The sequence below is a fragment of the Thamnophis sirtalis genome, unplaced genomic scaffold (genome assembly GCF_051295495.1).
Source record: "Thamnophis sirtalis isolate CommonGarterSnake01/CBP01778 unplaced genomic scaffold, rThaSir2_p1.2 scaffold_12, whole genome shotgun sequence".
Taxonomy (NCBI): Eukaryota; Metazoa; Chordata; class Lepidosauria; order Squamata; family Natricidae; genus Thamnophis; species Thamnophis sirtalis.
This window is the reverse complement of record NW_028261392.1, coordinates 56,606,761-56,627,654: the sequence shown is the minus strand read 5'-3', so window position 1 is coordinate 56,627,654 and position 20,894 is coordinate 56,606,761. Positions and strand designations below refer to the sequence as shown.

At 41.4% G+C, this 20,894-nt stretch overlaps 1 protein-coding gene across 1 annotated transcript in view; it reads left to right on the top strand.

The window, feature by feature from the left end:
* LOC106547700 (regulator of G protein signaling 5) overlaps positions 1–20,287 on the top strand; it is a 30,924-nt gene extending 10,637 nt beyond the window's left edge. Inside the window, exons 3-5 of the mRNA XM_087726719.1 lie at positions 9,357–9,418; positions 11,920–12,086; positions 18,435–20,287. Of these exons, the coding sequence (XP_087582845.1) occupies positions 9,357–9,418; positions 11,920–12,086; positions 18,435–18,596 (391 nt within the window). The 3' untranslated portion in view covers positions 18,597–20,287. The remainder of the gene's footprint in view (positions 1–9,356; positions 9,419–11,919; positions 12,087–18,434) is intronic.
* The last annotated feature ends 607 nt before the right edge of the window (positions 20,288–20,894 follow it).

Here is a 20,894-nt window from a genome sequence, read left to right as displayed (position 1 = left end):
CTCGCCCTCCCATACCCCCGAACTGGTTCTATCAGGAGCGCCATAGGTGCTGCCATCTTGTTTTTTGCGCATGCGCAGAATCATTTTTCACTACTGCGCATGTGCGTGCATGCGTGAAATGCATCCCTGAGCGAACTGTCAGTAGAAGAAGCCCAAACCCACCCCTGGTTCAGAGGTATAACTTGGTGGAAGAAACAAGTGTCCCTAAACATTTTACTACCATCACAAAATGACATATCGTAGGGCAAGGTGGCTTGGATTCTTCAAGCTTACAGTATGAGATCTGGGGTTAAGGAAGTAAGAGGGCGCTCCTTATTGTGGATATTTCTTCACAATATTCTCAGATGGTGCTCACAGGACATGTGTGCAAATGCCCCACTTTTTGTTGGCTTCACTCATAACAGCAAACTGACATAAATTTAACATGTGGAACTTTTCCTGACATGGAGCTAGATGGGAAATGTGTTGCCCTGTCCAATTCTATAAAACTACTGTTTAAATGCAGTGCAGAGGTAGTTCTCGACTTACAACAATTCATTTAGTACCATTCAAAGTTACAACGGCATTGAAAAAGGTGACGTATGACTGTTTTTCACACGGCCGTTGCAATATCCCCATGGTCATATGATCAAAATTTGGGGACTTGACAACTGACTCATATTTATGACAGTTGCAGTATTCCAGGGTTGTGATAACCTTTTGCGACCTTGTGACAAGCGAAGCCAGATTCACTTGACAACAGTGTTACTAACTTCACAACTGTGGTGATTCACTTAACAACTGTGACAAAACAGGTTGTAAAATGGGGCACAACTCACTTAAGAACTGACTCACTTAGCAACAGAAATTTTGGACTCAGTTGTGGCCATAAGTGGAGGACTACTAGAGTTGTTATAGTCCATTGATTCGTACAACATTCACCATGCCTTAAAAAAGGAAATCACTTGTTGGGCTTCCACTGGTGGATAAATGACACAAAAATCAACAGAGATTTAAAACAAGCATTTGATAATGAATTTATTTCCCTGTTACATAGGACAACATACATTTTTTATTTTGGAAAAGGGCAAAATCAGATCAGCCTGAAAAATATTTCTGTGCTTGTCTCATAATTCTAGTATGTTTGAAACTGATGGTGTCAAGAAGACGGATTTTACTAATGAAGAAACTTGTGATTCCTTATTATGTTTTCTTTTTTAAATATTCAAATCAGGGGTGAATTCAGCAGGTTCCGACAGGTTCTGGAGAACCGGTAGCGGAAATTTTGAATTGTTCAGAGAACCAGCAAATATCACCTATGGCTGGACCCAGAAGTGGTGTGGGAATGGAGATTTAGCAGTATCCTTCCTCTGCCACGTCCACCAAGCCATGCTTACAGCACCAGTAGTAAAAGAAAATTGAATTTCACCACTGATCCAAAGCCACTCATTTCATCAGTGGTGTGGAATGTGGTCACTGTTACTTTGCAGGGTGTGCAGAAAAGATAGAAGGAAGAAAGGAGGAAAGGCAATATCTCCCTACGAAAAGGCAAACTTGCTTTGTATGTTAATTATAGACAATACTAAAGTTTTTTTTTTCTCCTGAGGGTCCCTTGTCAGATGCTGAAAGCTTTAAAATCTTCCCTCCCTGCTTCCCTGATGAAAAACAATTAGGAACACAAGAAAATGTCTATATTTCTGGAGTAGATTATCATCTGCAGGAGCTTAAATGTGTTAATATTTAAGGTGCTGTAACTTAAGACCCTCAGATTGTTTACCTGCTTTTTATTTTTTTATATATATTTATTTACTTTGCTACAACAAACTGATGCAATTAATCCCTTTAGAAGGTTTTATATCATTATTGTTCGATTCGATTGGAAGCAGGCAAATTTAAGAAGAGCCATGTATATGGGCGAAAACTGTAAAATGGTAGTGAAACATTGATATGACCATTAAGAAAATTAGAAAGTGGCTCCATTTCTGTTTGTCTGTGGACTTCAAGAAACTTGCCGCTGCCAAAGGCTAATTGCCAACATTAATCACTGTCATTTTAATCTGTGAGAAAGCAGTCTCCCATCTGTACCAAAGTAGTTCCAAGAACTGGAACAAAATGAACAACAGTAGCATTGATGCTATTAGGGGAAAAAAGTGGCCTTAATGCACAAGGGGAACCTCTCCTGGCTGATTGTCCCTGAATCTGTTTCCAATTAGGCTCTGAAAAAAAAAAAGACTCAGCAGACAGGCTGATCTAAAGATTGCATGATGACGGACACAGTTGATAGTAGCTTAATTTTAACCACTACTTCAGACAAATTAGGTAGATCGTGCACTCTTGTCAGAGCCACTTGGAACAAATTAGGCTGTGGGTTTATGGGCTGTTTTGAACATCCTAATTCCCTTGTCATGGCAATGGAAACAGATGTCGTGAGGCGATTCTCCATGGGTCTTCAGGAAGGAAAGTGTTTGCTTTCTCATTGGGGACGAAAAGAAAGACCACAAATGCTCTAGTGATGAGAACAAAAAATTGTAGGTATCCTATCCCAACACCAGCTGGATTCTGACAGTATATCAATTTGAGAAATAAAACTTGCTGAGTAAATCAGCCTTTTTTTTTTTTGCATAATTATTATTTTTAAAGTAGGACCATGTTTCATAATTTGGTCTGGTCAGAGTGCAAAGATGCAAATATTTGAGGTTTCTTCCCCTGATTATTTTCTGCCCCTTCTTTGGCCTGAAGAGCCCTTTGCCTCAAACAATTAAGCAGATCTTATCCACGTGGACAGAAACTTTTATTTGATGAAAGCTGTTTCTCATGAACTTAAATGTCACGCCGCCAAACCACTTCCTGCACTTACACAGAACCGAAGGAGGCCTACGAGACCTGGATTAAGGCCAGGAAAAACTGTCTTGTCTGTTGACAAGATAAAACTCCTCAGCTTAATCCAGTAAAATGGAAATGATTTCTTTAGGTGGTTCATCCCAGTATAAACTGGTTGATTAAACAGGGAAGAGGTTAAATAATTATGTTTATTAAAAAGTGATATGTTGCAGTGGTGGGTTTCAAAAATTGTTCGAACCTACTCTGTGGGTGTGGCCTCCTTTGTGGGAGTGGCTTGCCATCCATGTGACAGAATGGGAGTGGCTTGTCGCCCATGTGACTGGATATGAAGATGCCGACGACACTTGTCAGAACCACCTTAAATTACCTCACACACAGCGCTGGCCTGCATAAGAATATGATGTAAACTTGTTTTTTAAAAGGCATCTTTGGTTTGCGTTAAAACAACTTCAACACACGCAATGTTCTGATTGCACCACAAACGCCGTAGTCATCCTTACCTTTCACAGAGGCACTGAGTTTTATAAATATGAGCATGATAGTGTAGAATAATCACATCCAAGGACCAGTGGTGGGTTTAAAAAAAATTTGGAACCTCTTCTGTAGGTGTGGCCTGCTTTCCGGGTCCACTGATGGAACCTCTTCTAACCGGTTCGGTAGATTTGACTCACCGGTTCTACCGAATAGGTGCGAACTGGTAGGAACCCACCTCTCGATATGTTGCTGCCATGAAAAATATTCACTAATCACTCCTTAACATGAGGTGAGGAGATTTGCTTGATTATAGGCATTAGCCACTTTTAAGGTTGCCCAACTAGAGGTTGCTGGGATAGAGGTTCCCTGCACTATTGACCTGCCTCTTAGGGTCCTTCTAACACAGGTCTAATATTGTTTTGGAAAGACACTAAATCTGAGTGAAAAACCATGGTCTGACTGACAGTCCACATGTGAAGTCTATAGGCTGACACCTATAGGCATTTCCTGGGGGTTCTCCCTTCATTTATTCTGCACTCCTATGCCACGTATCCAGAGGTGGGTTCCTACCAGTTCGCACCTATTCGGTAGAACCGGTTCGTCAAATCTACCGAACCGGTTAGAAGAGGTTCCACCAGTGGACCCGGAAAGCAGGCCACACCTACAGAAGAGGTTCCAAACATTTTTGAAACCCACCACTGCCACACACACACACACACACACACACACACACACAGAGAGAGAGAGAGAGAGAGAGAGAGAGAGAGAGAGAGAGAGAGACTGACACAGAGAGAAAGAGAAAGAGAAAGAAAGAAAAAGAGTGAGAGAGAGATGAAAGAAAGAAAAAGGGACAGAGAGACAAAAGGAAGGAAAGAGAGAGAGAGAGAGAGAGAGAGAGAGAGAGAGAAAGAGAGAGAGAGAGAGAACAAATGGCTGGCAAGCCACTCCCACCAGGTCACATGGCCAGCAAGCCACTCCCACAAAAGAGGCCACACCCACAGAGTAGGTTCCAAAAAAATTTGAAACCCACCACTGCACGTATCCCACTTGTCAGTCAGGCACAGGGTGAAGCAGGAGAGAGAAAATTGCTGCAAGGGAGTGATAATCTTAGCAGCATTTAGATGTAGAGCATGGATTGGAATAGGCAAAAACGGTGCTGCTCCTCTAAAGTAAGAAATAAAACAGTAGAAAGTAACACGACCTGAAAGTCCTTGTGAGAAGAAGCTACAAAAAATGTGGAATGCATTTATAGGAGATAAAACAATAAAATAAGTAAATAAATATGAAACAGGGTCTATCGTTCTTTCAAAGACTCGTTAAACCAGTGTATAAAAAAGAAGCATGTGTAATGCCTCACCCACTCTTACCAAATGCCAGTTAGGTGTAATTACATGAGCGGATACAATTGTGGGAGCCAGGTGTGAGATCTCTCTGGAAACCTAAGCCATGGAGGGCGATGCCTAGCAATGTGAGGGAAAGAGCATGGCAGCTGCCGTCTAATGAGGCAGAGAAGAGCTGAGCAGATGGTAGTTTATGACTTCATGAGCACCAACATAATCGCTGAGGCATTGCAGATGGCTCACACGGCAAGACATGTGTCAGGAGAAGAGTCAAAACACCACTTTGAACAGTTACATATGAATTTAATCTGCTCCATGACATTAGGGCAAGCCAAGCCACTGACTGAATGAGATGTCATAACATTACGCTCTCTAAAAATGGTTAGTGGGACATCTTTGTCCTGTAGGTAGGAGACATGAGGATGAGCCCATCTGTTAGCTGATACGAAAACAACATCCCAAACCAGGGGTGTCAAACTCCTGGCCCACAGGACGGATGTGTCACGAGCTGGCCATGCCCATGCCTGGTTTAGCAAAGGGGTGGAAATTGACGCTGCTGTGACGATGTGAGTTTGACACCTCTGTTCCAAACCATTGACTAATCTCTGATGTCATAGCATGCCACTTTTGACTAATCTCTGATGTCATAGCATGCCACTTTCCCCATTCTATCCTTTATCCTCTTTTTAACAGATGATTTTAAATAGCAACCTCCTACTGATTATCATTCAGAAAAAAAAATGCGTATGCAGTCAGTCCAGTGAGACTGCAGTTTTATAGCAATTGACCTGTAGCTTTATTCATTTATACACATTTCCCATTTCCCATTCTACTGAGAGCCGAGGTGGCGCAGTGGTTAAATGCAGCCCTGCAGGCTACTTCAGCTGACTGCAGTTCTGCAGTTCGGCTGTTCAAATCTCACCGGCTCAGGGTTGACTCAGCCTTCCATCCTTCCGAGGTGGGTAAAATGAGGACCCGGATTGTTGTTGGGGGCAATATGCTGACTCTGTAAACCGCTTAGAGAGGGCTGAAAGCCCTATGAAGCGGTATATAAGTCTAACTGCTATTGCTATTGCTATTGCTACTTTTTATATGCATCCCTTTGTGCTTGATAAAAGTACAGTGATAGCATTCACAGTGAGAGAAATGGCAGCTTCAAACCTCTGTTTCCTGGTTCCAGAATGTCCCAGAACTACGGTACATCCAGTTTTATGTCTTTTGGGCCATAGTTGTCAATGTCGTACTAGTGAGCTTGTTTTTCTTTTAGGCTTCCTGCAGTGGTGGGTTTCAAAAATGTTTGGAACCTCTTCTGTAGGTGTGGTCTGCTTTCTGGGTCCACTGGTGGAATATTTTCTAACCAGTTCGGTAGATTTGACGAACCGGTTCTACCGAATAGGTGCGAACTGGTGGGAACCCAGTTCTGGCTTGATGGTATCTGTATGGGCTTCTACAGTAGTTGCTATTTTGTCTTACATTAATACTTTAATTTCACATCCTTGTAGCCTGAGTAAAATCAGATAATTAGTATCCACTTTGTCATGGGACTCCATACTCACTTGAGACAAAATCATTTTCTCGACCAGCGTGGGAACTGATGATAAATCTGTGGGAGAGACAAAACCAGATCCCAAAGTCACAGCCAAAGCAGGGGGGGAAATTCAAACTTCAGCGTTTGAAAAATAAAATGAAAGAATGAATACTCATGGGAGGGAATACTTTCTGCGTGGAAAACAAATATCCTCCATTCAGCCCCATTCTGCTTTATACAGAACAACGCAGAGTTGAAAATAAAAAAGAAGAAAGGAATGACAAAAGCTGAAATGTTAGAGAGAGAATATGAAGAACTGTTCTTTAAATGTTTATGTAATCTTTCAGTATCAAAGAATAACCAAAAATAGTGCTATCGCTCCAGCCCTATATAAACTGCTTTCTCTCTTGCCCCATAAGATGTCCCACAAGGGTCTCCTGCTTGAGCAGGGGGTTAGCAATAGCAATAGCAGTAGACTTATATACCGCTTCATAGGCCTTTCAGGCCTCTCTAAGCGGTTTACAGAGAGTCAGCATATTGCCCCCAACAATCTGGGTCCTCATTTTACCCACCTCGGAAGGATGGAAGGCTGAGTCAACCCTGAGCCGGTGAGATTTGAACCGCTGACCTGCTGATCTAGCAGTAGCCTGCAGTGCTGCATTTAACCACTGCGCCACCTTGGCTCTGGGGGTTGCACTAGAAGACCTTCAAAGGTCCTTCCAACTCTGTTATTCTGTTTGATCTCCATGTATCTTTTCCTCAAGTTCCACTACCTCAAAGAGATAGTCAGCTAATTTCCGGCCTTACCAATTTTCTTGGCCATACAAATTCTCCGGCTGTTTTTCTACTCATTAATAGACACCGATATTGAGCAGCAGAGGGAAGTACATTTTGCTGAAATGGCGCTAGGATCATGAAACTGCTGCCTGAGGCAATCTATATGTTCCTAGTTTTGTCTTGTCCTAATCCAAAGTCTATGGTACCATCTAACTGCTTTTTGCAGTTGGAAATACATATGAGACTTACATCCATGATTAGTTGGATTTAGCAAGTCATTGGCATCAGTTTCATGTAAACTGCACATATTTTAGTCCTTCCAAATAACGCTTTTCCTCATCACCAAGTTAAGCTGCTGTCCACGAGTCCTTGAGCCATCAGAAAACTACACTACTGTAAAATTGTTACCTTCATCCTTCCCTTGTCATTATGTCACTAAATAGAGTAGTCCTTATTTACAGTATACAGCGCACTTTAATGTTAGAGACTGGAGAATTCCCTAGCTCAGGGTTCTCCACCAAACTCAACCAGCCAGTGGGGAAACAAGGATCTTAACAGGGTTGGGAACAGAGCCATGGAGAAGATAAATCTTGATAAATGGCTAGAAAGTAGGTTTAGACCAGTGACGTGCGGTGAGGTTTATGCCTGGTGAAGCACTGACACAGTGGTGGATTTCAATTTTTTTAAGGCTTGTGGACTTCAACTCCCAGAATTCCACACCCAGGCATGCTCAGTTCCGATTTAAAGTGACAGCATTTGTTTTTCTCCTTTCCGAAAAAGTTTCCTTCATTCTTTTTCTTCTCCCTTCCCCTCCTTCCTCCCTCTCTCCCTCTTTCCCCCCTCTCTCAAACAGACACACACACATAGAGAAGTTGGATTGGACTATCTCCTTCCCTCTCTCACTCACTCTCTCTCAAACAAACACAAACACAGAAGTTGGATTGGAGCCGAGCCGAGCCTTTGATTGCAGGTGGAGCCACATTGCCTTTTCAAACTTGTAATCAGTGAAGCTGGGCTTATATAGTTTTATCCAGCTGTGTGTGTGTGTGTGTGTGTGTGTGTGTGTGTGTGTGTGTGTGTGTGTTTGAAAAGGCAACGTGGCTCTGCCTGCAGTCAAACTACACTTGGGGAGGGATCTACATTTGAGGATGAAGTTTGAATTCATCCCCCTCCCTCTGACCCACATGTACTTTTTTCAGCTGTTTCAGAGAGGATTTCAACTCTGCTCTTGCCTGTCATCATGAAAAGAAAAAAAAATTGAAAAGGAAAAAGGCAAGAGCTAAGGTGAGGCTGAGCTAGTTGCTGCCAGAGTCACCGTGGATGACTCTGCTTAACTTTTTTAAAAAGCCTCTAAAAAAGCTCCCTTTACAGGAGGAGGCAGGAGAATGACGTGCCTCACCTACATCAGGAATTTTTAGGCTTTTAACCCTTGCTTAACTCTGCTCGAGTGATCATAAAACGCCTAAAGTCAGACTAGATGAGGCACGTCGTTCTCCTGCCTGCTCCTGTAGAGGGTGCTTTTTTAGAGGCTTTTTAAAACAGTTAAGCACTAAGCAGAGTCATCCACGGTGACTCTGGCAGCAACTAGCTCAGCCTGACCTCAGCTCTTGCCTTTTTCCTTTTACATTTTTTTTTCTTTTCATGATGACAGTGGTGAGGCTCTGCCTCTCCTGCCTCCCCTGACTGCACGTCCCTGGTTTAGACGCTGTTAAAACTCATTCTATTGTAGCAACCATTTTTCATAGACTAGTTGGTAACCTGATTATTCACCAATATTAGCTGATAATTGTGCTCCTTTTGGTCATGGTTTAATGTTCTTCCATATAACAAAAGGGCGTTGCAGTGTGAAATAGCAAATGTCTTATTCACTCACTCTACGTCATCCCATGGCCCCTCTTCTCTGCCATTGCTATTCAGGTCTCTGAACTGTGTATTGATTCAGAGACTTGGAGTCTACAGAAGATGGACGGCTTGAAAAAAATGGATTTTCATACCACCGAAAGATACATAGTTTTGAAGTTCACAGCGGGGACGGAGTATATCTGCACTAGCTTAATATGACCTCTAGGAATGTAGTGTGCCAAATAATTTCTGTAGCAAAATCATATTATCTTCAAAGGAAGAATATTACTTTAAAATTAGAGCACCTTAAAGCTGTTTTCACGTAAAGACATTATGATGGTATAGGAAGGAGGTTGCTGAGCCATGTTTTTGCTACAGTTAGCTTCAAGTGAGAGAAGGCTAAGAAAAGTTACAGAACTGATGAAAGAGATTATAAAGAGGTTGTAAAATAATAAATAAGGTAGAGCAATCATTCAATAAAAGACTGTTAGGACAGTACAAATCCTTCTCTGACTTGTTGATTTAAAGAATATGCCTTTATATTTTTTTACACGTTTTCATTTTAATATTTGCAGGCCTTCCCCAGAAGAAATTTGGCAGTGGCGCAATTCCTTGGAAAAGCTCCTTCAAAACCCTTGTAAGTCTTTTGTAAAGATCTCAACCTATTTATAGAGCCGAGGTGGCGCAGTGGTTAAATGCAGCACTGCAGGCTATTTCTGCTGACTGCAGTTCTACAGTTCGGCTGTTCAAATCTCACCGGCTCAAGGTTGACTCAGCCTTCCATCCTTCCGAGGTGGGTAAAATGAGGACCCGGATTGTTGGGGGCAATATGCTGACTCTGTAAACCGCTTAGAGAGGGCTGAAAGCCCTATGAAGCGGTATATAAGTCTAACTGCCCTACATGGCATCGGACCTGGGTACCTGAGAGACCGCCTCCTGCCGATTACCTCTCTCAGACCAATTAGATCTCACAGGTTAGGTCTCCTCCGGATTCCATCTGCCAGCCAATGTTGGCTGGCGACTCCCTGGGGGAGAGCCTTCTCTGTTGCAGCTCCGGCCCTCTGGAACGAGCTCCCTGTCGAGATCCGGACCCTTACTACCCTCCCGGCCTTCCGCAAAGCCACCAAGTCCTGGCTGTTCCAGCAGGCTGTGGGAGTCTGAGAAACATCTACCTCCACGGAAATTGTGAATGTTGGTTTTATTTTTAATATGTTGTCTTTGTCTCGTTTCCCCCTTTCCCTTGTCTTTTGTGAGCTGCCCGGAGTCCTCCGGGAGTGGGCGGCATACAAGACAAATAAATAAATAAAATAATAAATAAATAACTGCTATTGCTATTGCTATCCTAAGAATAATATTTTTTTTGTAGGCCATGAGAAACTACAGTAAAGCATTGCTATGTCATCTACAGAGTGCTAAGCTCCCCTTTCTCTATACTGTATCTTAGTGAGTAAAATACAGGTAGTCCTTGACTTATGACCAGAATTAAGTCCAAAATTTCTATTGCTAAGCAAGAACAGTTGTTAAGTAAGTTGCACCCCATTTCATGACCATTTTTTGCCAGGAAAAAATAACTTTATGCAAGAGTTTTCCCTTAATGTCTGGCAGGAAGACTAAGGAAAAAGAGTTTTTCACCCTGGATCAAAAGGGGAACTAACAGGAAACTTTCTGCAATGGTCAAAAGTGGTGGTGGTGGGGACTTTCTGAAAAAGCTCAAGCTACAATATAGCACAATATCATACTTAGCTATGCTGCATGTAAATGCCAATAAGTCCAGCTACTTAAATTTACCACACTACCAATAAAATTACTTTTGTGGCAGAGTGTGCATTGACAGTATCATCAGCTATTTCTATTCAAACTATTTCTTGCCTTTTATTATTTTATATTATAAATTATAAATTCAAGACTGGCAAAAGAGGTTAGAGCAGCCCAGTGGTGGGTTTCAAAAATTGTTCGAACCTTCTCTGTGGGTGTGGCCTCCTTTGTGGGAGTGGCTTGCCACCCATGTGACCGGATGGGAGTGGCTTGCCGCCCATGTGACCGGATATGAAGATGCCGACGACACTTGTCAGAACCACCTTAAATTACCTCACACACAGCACTGGCATGAATAAGAATATGATGTAAACTTGTTTTTTAAAAGCCATCTTTGGTTTGCGTTAAAACAACTTCAACACACGCAATGTTCTGATTGCACCACAAACGCAGTAGTCATCCTTACCTTTCACAGAGGCACTGAGTTTTATAAATATGAGCATGATAGTGTAGAATAATCATATCCAAGGAACAGTGGTGGGTTTCAAAAAAATTTGGAACCTCTTCTGTAGGTGTGGCCTGCTTTCCGGGTCCACTGGTGGAACCTCTTCTAACCGGTTCGGTAGATTTGACGAACCGGTTCTACCGAATAGGTGCGAACTGGTAGGAACCCACCTCTGGAGCAGCCTGAGGAAACAGATTACTTCTATTACGTTTATTGACAAACTTCATTGATAGTGCAGTTAGATGTGATAAATGGTAAATGCAGCATGTCATTTTATATATATTAATATATGAATATGGATTTATCCCTGAGCACAGCACATAATTTTATATACATACACTTTATTTAATTATACATGTACTGCGTTTAAGCCAGGTTTTGCTTAACCTAAATTTCTATCTTTGGTTTCTCCTGCCCAGGCATAAAACCTTGCTTTCCTCCACATTAAAATTCATTTTAATGTTTAATTTTAATTATTGCAATTAAGTACAACTGAAAGAAAGAACTGTCCAACATCTTCCAAAGCATCCCTTTCCTAATCTTCAAGCAACTCTCCTAAATCGCTGCTAGTTGAAGTTTGAATCGAATTGAATTTTGTGTTAATTGTCCTGAAACAATTCTTTGAATCTCAAGTTTAGACTTATCTTGCATTACGGATATCGATTTCATATTCCCCTCCTTTTTTTCCTTCTGCACTCTATCTACCTTTTTAATCCCCATACAAGTATGCACTCAACATCTTTATGGTTTTCATTTGGAGTTAACCAACTCCAAATTTGGAGTGCACAATAGAGGATTAATTAGGAAACTACATTTTTTTTTAGTGTAATTCTACAATTGTAATTGACATTTCTAAAAATCCTTTTTTCTCTGTGCAGATGGCCTTGCCAGCTTCCGGACTTTCCTCCAATCTGAATTCAGTGAAGAGAACATTGAATTCTGGATTGCATGTGAAGAATATAAGAAGACCAAACTGCCTACCAAAAGGGCTGAAAAGGCCAAAAAGATCTATGAAGAGTTTATCCAAAGCGAGGCTCCTAAAGAGGTTAGTTGTTTGCCATTAGCAGAATGGAGATAAAACCCTGGCTTTTGTTAAGAAGTTGGGAATTAATCTCTTGAAGGTGTCCTCATGATTAGGTTCCATTGGGTGCACACCAGTGGTGGGTTTCAAAAAATTGTTCGAACCTACTCTGTGGGTATGGCCTCCTTTATGGGAGTGGCTTGCTGCCCATGTGACCGGATGGGAGTGGCTTGCCGCCCATGTGACGGATATGAAGATGCCGACGACACTTGTCAGAACCACCTTAAATTACCTCACACACAGCACTGGCATGCATAAGAATAGGATGTAAACTTGTTTTTTAAAAGGCATCCTTGGTTTGCGTTAAAACAACTTCAATACACGCAATATTCTGATTGCACCACAAACGCATTAGTCATCCTTACCTTTCACAGAGGCACTGATTTTTATAAATATGAGCATGATAGTGTAGAATAATCATATCCAAGGACCAGTGGTAGGTTTCAAAAAATTTTGGAACCTCTTCTGTAGGTGTGGCCTGCTTTCCGGGTCCACTGGTGGAACCTCTTCTAACCAGTTCGGTAGATTTGATGAACCGGTTCTACCGAATAGGTGCGAACTGGTAGGAACCCACCTCTGGTGCACACCCAAACACATAACCCTTCCCTTGTCACAGAAGAAATTGCTGGTTTCTTCCAGTTCTACACTCTACTGAACAAAAACTGTATTTGTGAATGTTACAAAACAGACATCAGAGACAAGTCTAAGGAAGGTGTGCAATGGAAGATTGGTCATTAAAAATTACAGGATAATCTCGCCTCTCCCCTCCCCAGGCTAACCCATAGAAAGAAAGAGGGAGATTCCTTCCCATTTGGGGTTGAGGGGCGGGAAATCTAAAGGAGTTGGTTCATCCAGATGTTCTGAGCAAGAGAGAGACATGTGTTTCAAGGAGGGAAATTGCCTTTTTCTCCCATGAAGTGAAGCTGCGCCTTTCCAGAGAGAGCCAAGCAGAGGATTCCCCCGTGAGGGAGGGGGGGCTGTGGGGAGGATCAAACTGGGCTAGGAGGGATCTCTGCAGACCCTCTTTGCCTCTTCCTGGTTTAGCTGAGGGTTTTAGGAGGTTTCCCTTCGGATTGGGAGGTGTCTATGTGTGATCCTCAAGGCTGTCCGTCACCTCTTCTCATCCAATGCAGTAATTCTTCTTATGGCAGAAATTTTTATCTGTGAAAGGAATTGGGGGGGGGGGTTAAAATAAAGGATAAAATGCCGGCTGGCGACACCTCGGAGTAGGGCCTTCTCTGTTGCTGCTCCGGCCCTATGGAATGAGCTACCCCCAGAGATCCGGACCCTACCCACTCTCTTGGCCTTCTGAAAAGCTATGAAAACCTGGCTATTCTGGCAGGCCTGGGGCTGTTGACCTCGGCTTTGAGGTCCAGCCCCGCTTAGATTGGGTGCATGTTGTGTCTCTTTTAAATTAGTTGCGTTTTATTTGTTTTTTAATCCCTTTTTAATTTTTTAAAAATTCTTGTTTCTGTAAGCCGCCTGGAGTCCTTCGGGATTGGGCGGCCTATAAATTTAATAAACAGTAAACAGTAAAATGATACACATATAAATCAAGGTGGCGCAGTGGTTAAATGCAGCACTGCAGGCTACTGCTAGATCAGCAGGTCAGCGGTTTAAATCTCACCGGCTCAGGGTTGACTCAGCCTTCCATCCTTCCGAGGTGGGTAAAATGAGGACCCAGATTGTTGGGGGCAATATGCTGACTCTCTGTAAACCGCTTAGAGAGGCCTGAAAGGCCTATGAAGCAGTATATAAGTCTACTGCTATTGCTATTGCTATAGGCTTTATTTGAATAATCTGTTTAGGCAGAGTCTGCTTCTTGTGCCATGTATTCCCTGGCAAACAGTTGCCAGCCTGCAATTTGACACATTCAGCAAAGTTCAACCTTGTTTTAATAATTGGTTATTAAGCTGACATGACAGTGCTGTATATCACTTGTAAGAATAGTAAATAAACTAGATTCAATGCCTGGAATGATTCAGATTCAGATTCAGATTTAATTTATTTGTATGCCGCCCTTCTCCGGGAGGGACTCAGGGCGGCGAACAACTCAAAAGGGGAAAGGGGATACAAACACAATACATATAATTAAAATACACAAGAGTCATACGGCCATACAAGTCGAGAGGGGAGGGGAACTCATCAACCCCAGGCCTGCCGGCACAGCCAGGTTTTGACGGCTTTCCGGAAGGCCTGGAGAGGGGTGAGGGTCCGAATCTCCGTGGGGAGTTCATTCCAAAGGGCCGGAGCTGCAACAGAGAAGGCCCTCCCCCGGGTAGTAGCCAGATGGCATTGGCTGGTAGACGGAACCCGGAGGAGGCCGACCCTGTGCGATCTAACGGGTCTGTGGGAGGTAATTGGCAGAAGGCGGTCTCTCAAGTACCCATGATAGAGGTATATAGGCAAATTAGTGTAAATTCAAAGTGAGAATAAAGTTATTCTAATCTGATCTAATCTTGGAGCCCATCCCCATCTTCCAGCTCTGCCGCACAAGTGGAATAATCCTCCCGCGACAGCCAATCTAACTCTGGGGGAGCCGGATTGCTTCAGCTGCCAGGAGTCTGGCCTCAGGTTTCCATTGCCCAGATTTCCTGAGGTGATGGGAAGGTGATGCAGCAGAGGTGGGTTTCTGCTGGTTCACCCTTGATCAGGCGAACCAGTAGTAGTGGCAGGAGGCTCTGCCCACCCAACCGGACAAGTGCGCGCATGTGCACAAGCGAACCGGTAATAAAATTAATTGAAACCCACCACTGAACTGCAGCCGGCCCCAGCTGAAGAGTTTAGCTAAGCCGCAAAATTGAATGCACCAGTAAAACAGTGGGGTACTGACCGAGGAAGCGTTGCGAGCTTTGAGGGTTCAAGTGTCTTATTTCTGCTCATGCACAGAATTCATACCGCGTCTTCTCATTGGTGTTCAAGGAGGCTAGTTGTGGTAAATACAAATCATTTGTTTGAAAAATAAAGAGAGACGGATTACAATATTGATGATGAATGTAAATGAAAAAGTGATTTCCAAAGCTTTCCTCTCCCACCAAGTGAAACATGATCCATCTCCCAGACTGGGACATCTTGAGATGCTCAGATTTCTTTCCTGGTATTCTGCAGAGGAAGATAAAGCTGGCAAAGCCCATGGGACAGTTCAGGCCACCTCTGTGGGGTGCTTCCAGGTTAGGGTGAGATAGAGAAGCCGATGGTTGAGGCTCTGGCTAGCCCCCACCCCCGCCCATCCACCAGATTCCCCAATCCAGGGCAGGGATTCCTCAATCTAGGGCAGGGATGCTCTCCTTAGCAATAGCAATAGCAGTTAGACTTATATACCGCTTCATAGGGCTTTCAGCTCTCTCTAAGCGGTTTACTGAGTCAGCATATCGCCCCCACAGTCTGGGTCCTCATTTCACCCACCTCGGAAGGATGGAAGGCTGAGTCAACCTTGAGCCGGTGAGATTAGAACCGCTGAACTGCAGATAACAGTCAGCTGAAGTGGTCTACAGTACTGCACCCTAACCACTGCGTCACCTTGGCTCTTGGATCCTTGCATCTCCCCCCCTTTTCTTGACCTTTTGGGCCGCCTCGCAGCCCTAACATTCAAGCCCTAAAACTAACCCTTTCGGTATATCATTTTTATATACTTAAAATAGTCATTAGGGCAGAGAACCGGTTGTTAAATTATTTGAATCCCACCACTGAAAGAGTAAGCATGTAAGCAGTAAGCATGAAGACCTTCAACTCCTCATCATCAGAGTCTCAGAACTATTGGAAAAATACAGCTTGAAGCTTAACACCTCAAAAAACAAGATTATGGTCATAAGCAACCAACCCCTTAATTTACCATTGATCAATTTGGAAAGAATACCACTAGAAAAAGTTGAAAGGATCACATATCTCAGTTTTAATTTACATGAAAGCTGGGACATGATCAATGAAGTAAAGACAAGGATAGAGAAAGCTCGAACAGCATTCTTCAAAATGAAAAAGGCCTTCTGCAGTCACAACATAAGCCTAAGATTGAAAATCAGGCTTGTAAGATGCTACATCTTTTCTATCCTGCTCTACGGAGTTGAGAGTTGGTATCTGACAGAAAGCCACTTGAAGAAACTAGAAGCATTTGAAATGTGGATTTTCAGATGGCTGTTATGTATAAGCTGAGTTGACAAAATCACAAATGAGGAGATGATAAGCCACCTGGGAAAGCAAAGGGAAATCATCAAAGCCACTAAAAAGCGAAAGTTAGAGTATTTTGGACATGTGATGCAAAAATATGGCATACTTACTTAATCCTACAGGAAAAAATTGAAGGCAAATGAGATCCAGGCAGAAGAATAACGTCATGGCTACAAAACCCAAGGGACTGACCGAGACTATTCAAAGGAAGGAGTACTGCAATTTCTGGAAAAGTCAGATCTGCCAAAGATACCAGAGGAAATAAAGGATATGCTCAATGAAGACATTAAAACATCAGAGATAATTGAAGCCATACAAAGACAAAAGAATAATAAAGCTGCAGGGCTGGATGGGCTGCCAGCGGAAATATATAAAGAATTCCAGGATGTGCTTGTTCCAACGCTCTTGGAAGTTTATAATGCTGTGTTGAAAGAGGTGAAGACACCGCTATCATGGACGGAGGCTAACATTGTATTAATACCTAAGGGGGACTCAGATCAGACGTTCACACAAAATTACAGACTATGTCAAAGAAACTATGGTTGCCTGGGCAAAAAATTTCGGTTACAATGTGGAATTGGTTAAGTGGGAAAAACTTTGGATACTTAATCAGAAACTAACAATGGCTACGACATATAAAGAAAATCTTTATAAGATGTTCTACAGATGGCATCTCCCCCCAGCACGGCTCTCCAAAATGTTTAAAAATCTGGCCCCAAATTGTTGGAAGTGTAAAAAAACACCAGGTACTTTTTATCATATGTGGTACACGTGCAATGAGGCAAAAAAATATTGGGAAATGATTCAATCATGGTTAGAACAAATGGCGGGAGACCAAATCTTGTTTAAACTGGAAATTTTTCTCCTAGGTATAATACCAGAGGGGTTTAAGAAAGATACACTTTATTTAATTATACATGTATTAACTGCAGCACACATAACTTATGCACAATATTGGAAAAAAGAAAATACACCATCAGAGCTAGATATAAACAGAAAAGTGTTGGCCTGTACAGAAGCAGATAGGCTCATTCTTGAACTTAAAAATAAAGGAGAATCAGAATATTTTGAAGTCTGGAACAGATTTTATGACTGGTATAAGACAAGGTGACAAGACTGGAACAAACTGTATATATTGTGATTGGACAGAAGGATAGACAATGCACTAAGTAGGCTAATTGTTCATGGTTGAGACTAGTTGTATATAATGTGAATGTATGGTCACTTCGACTTCGCGGTACTGCATTGTTTTAAATGTAAAAATAATAAAAATATATTGGGGGAAAAAAGAAAAAAAACCCAAAGGACTGGTTTGGACAAAGCTTGGCAGCGTTTTTTTGTGCAGCTGTTGACAAAAATAGGATTGCTGACATGATAACCAACATCTGATGATGGATATGGCAGAAGAAGAAGAAGGAGAAGGAGAAGGAGAAGGAGAAGGAGAAGGCGAAGGAGAAGGAGAAGGAGGAGAAGAAGAAGAAGAAGGAGGAGGAGGAGGAGGAGGAGGAGGAGGAGAAGGAGAAGAAGAAGAAGAAGAAGAAGAAGAAGAAGAAGAAGAAGAAGAAGAAGAAGAAGAAGAAGAAGAAGAAGAAGAAGAAGAAGAAGATTGAAAGAGTCCATGAGCTGGAGGCAAGATGAGGCAAGAACTTCATTAGTGAGGTTATACACTGTCTCTGAAGCACAAAGTGGTGGTAGAGTGCTATTTTTAAAGTGGCATCTCCAAATTTAAGATTAAAACAGCATTGCCAGATTATGATCATAAAGCACTGGTGCTGACATTATGCAATTAGTGGAGGAAGGGTATTATTTTCCACCACTACCGGGGGTATATCATAATCCCTATAGTTTGATTTGATGACAGTTAGCTTCATTATTTCTAACATTTCTATCAAAAAATCTATGTGAATCCAATGTTTCTTTTTTGATTTCTTGTTATAAATATTAAATGTATATTTATTTCAACTGTACTTTACCAAGGGATATTTATTAGCTGTTATCTTCATATATGGAATTGCTATTAGCTTCATTTTTTCCCCCCACCAGGGAAGCATTTTGGCAAATGCCCCATGTAAAGTATATTGTTGGCTTGATTTATGTGAGATAATATGTCCTATGTAATTCTTACAGCTCTTATCTCCCTTTTGTCAGGTGAATATTGACTATTTCACCAAGTCAGTGGTCATGAAGAACCTGGTGGAACCATCTGTAAGCACTTTTGACCTGGCCCAGAAGAGAATCTTCATGCTGATGGAGAAGGATTCCCTGCCCAGATTTGTGCGATCCGATTTATATGAAGAGTTAGTAAAGTAGCAATGTGGCAAGCTGTCCAAGGCACTGGTACACCAGCACAGGGTCATTGCTTCCTCCACTCACTAGTAATCAACATGTGTTATTTATATGGATAGTTGCTTTGCTTTGTATTTATTCCAGGCTTTGAAAACTCAAAGTCTGTGTTGTTAAACATAGCAACCATGCTATACTGTTTTGGTCTTTATTTAACTTCCTTACCCTCCTTTTTATCTCCGCTACTCAACGTTGCTGGCATAAAATTGGCTTAGATTATACCAACCCAAAATATGACACCAATTATTTATCTGCAAAAAACCGAATTGTTTGTATGACCTTCTGTCTGCTTTGATATCAAGTTTGTAGAATCAAGGACAAACCAGATTTTAGAATCTTAGGGATATACCATCTGTCCTAAAAAGAATTCTGACTTGGGTAGCCTAAAAGCATTGTTCAGTTAGCAAGTTAATAATCAGATACACGACATACACATAGTTTTCAATCCAGGTGACAAATATATGTTATTGCCACTGATAAGCAATCACAGGTTAACCAGTAACTTCACAGTGTCATAGACAAAACAAAGGAGAAAGCAACATGTATTAAAGAAGGAAAAAATCAAGCCTCCATGTGTCACACAACACTCATAGCTATGGAGAAGATAGAAAACAGCACGACTTAGTCAAGGGAATACAAAACAAAAATACAGCCATAAAAATAATGTTGTTTGCTTGTTATATCCTCTCAGTGAACTGTGTTTCATATTACTATCAGAAATAATTCTCTCACAAGATTTTAACTCAACAATTTAACAGGTAAGCATCTCATTTGACTGCATCCATTTCTGATAACAGAAATATCAGCATTTGCTACATAAATTAAGGAAATATTTAACAACATATCCCTCAAATGAAACCGAGTTACCTTAATATGAGAATCCTTGGATTATATTTGCAGTTTCTGGCAAGAAAGTGATGATTTGGGGATTATGAAAAAAAACCCACCTAAAGTTAAGGATATGCGAAAGAGCAATTATATTTTACTGGAATTAAATAATCAACTGATCAGAATTAAGCGGTTGATCAAAATCCTGGGCTGATTTGTTACTAAAAGAGCAGCTTGATAAAAAATCAGAAATTGATAGATACCCTTACAACTAGCAGACGGTAGACATCCTACAATAATGAAACAGTTACAATATTCATTTTTAAATAAAAAGTCTCTTCACAGAAGCTGAAGAATGTTGATTTGGACAATTTGTCACCCATCAAACTAAATGCATTCCACTAAAATTTGTCCACTACTTCATTAAATCTTCTATTTTTATAAATGTAATCAGTCAATAAAACCAGATTTTAAGCTTCCTAGGGAATAAACACAGTTTAGGGGATTTCAGGTTGTGAAAGTTCTATCGATTATTAAATAGAGAATATTTATCTTGGAATAGCAGTGATGGATTCAGAATCCATTCTGCAAGGCTAAGGATGTGAGATAAATTCAAACCCTGGGCTAAATGGCTATTACTAAAATATTTAGGGAAGGGATAAGACTGAGAATAAATCATCGTAGCTGCCAAAACAGTATGACTTGTTTAACAACCCAGACCTTTACCTCTCTTATCTATTTCTTTTCAGTTATTAAATTTATAAGTGTTATATTTTTATAATGGCCCTGCACAAATTCCAGTGCCTATGCACAGCTTTAAATAACCTCCCTGAATTGCGATAAAAAATATTTAAGCCGAACCTGTCTATAGCACACTTCCCAAAGTATTATTTCACCACACACTTTAACCACAATATTTAAATCTTCTTGTAATATATGTACTAATAAGATCAAGGTATTTAGCCTGCAGTGACATGAATAGAAAAGGCATCCAGATAGAGTTGAAAAAATGCATTAAAAAAAAATAGACCAATTGTACTAGTTTAAAAAACCAGTTTACAGTCAAAGCCTCTTACTTTGAAAAATATCAGTCAACCATTCAATACAGGTGTGAGAGAGTGACTAAATCTTTCAATGCTTCTTTGCCCATCACCATTGATTGTGGTGGCTGATAGGCAGGGCAATTTCATGTCATGACAGGATGTGCACAGAAGATGGTTTCAAGCTGTCGTTATCTAACACCATCCAACTAGAGGTTGATTTAAATTCCTCTCTAATGTAATATTATTTTCTGATTTTTTTCTCTCTCAGACATGCAAATGGTTGTAATATTTTATTTTTGATCAAAAAGGGAGGTAAGCCATAATTGCTACCATGCCCCTTTGCCCTCGGTAGTGTGGGTGCTTTATCACGCGCCTCCTTTTTTTCTCCACCTGC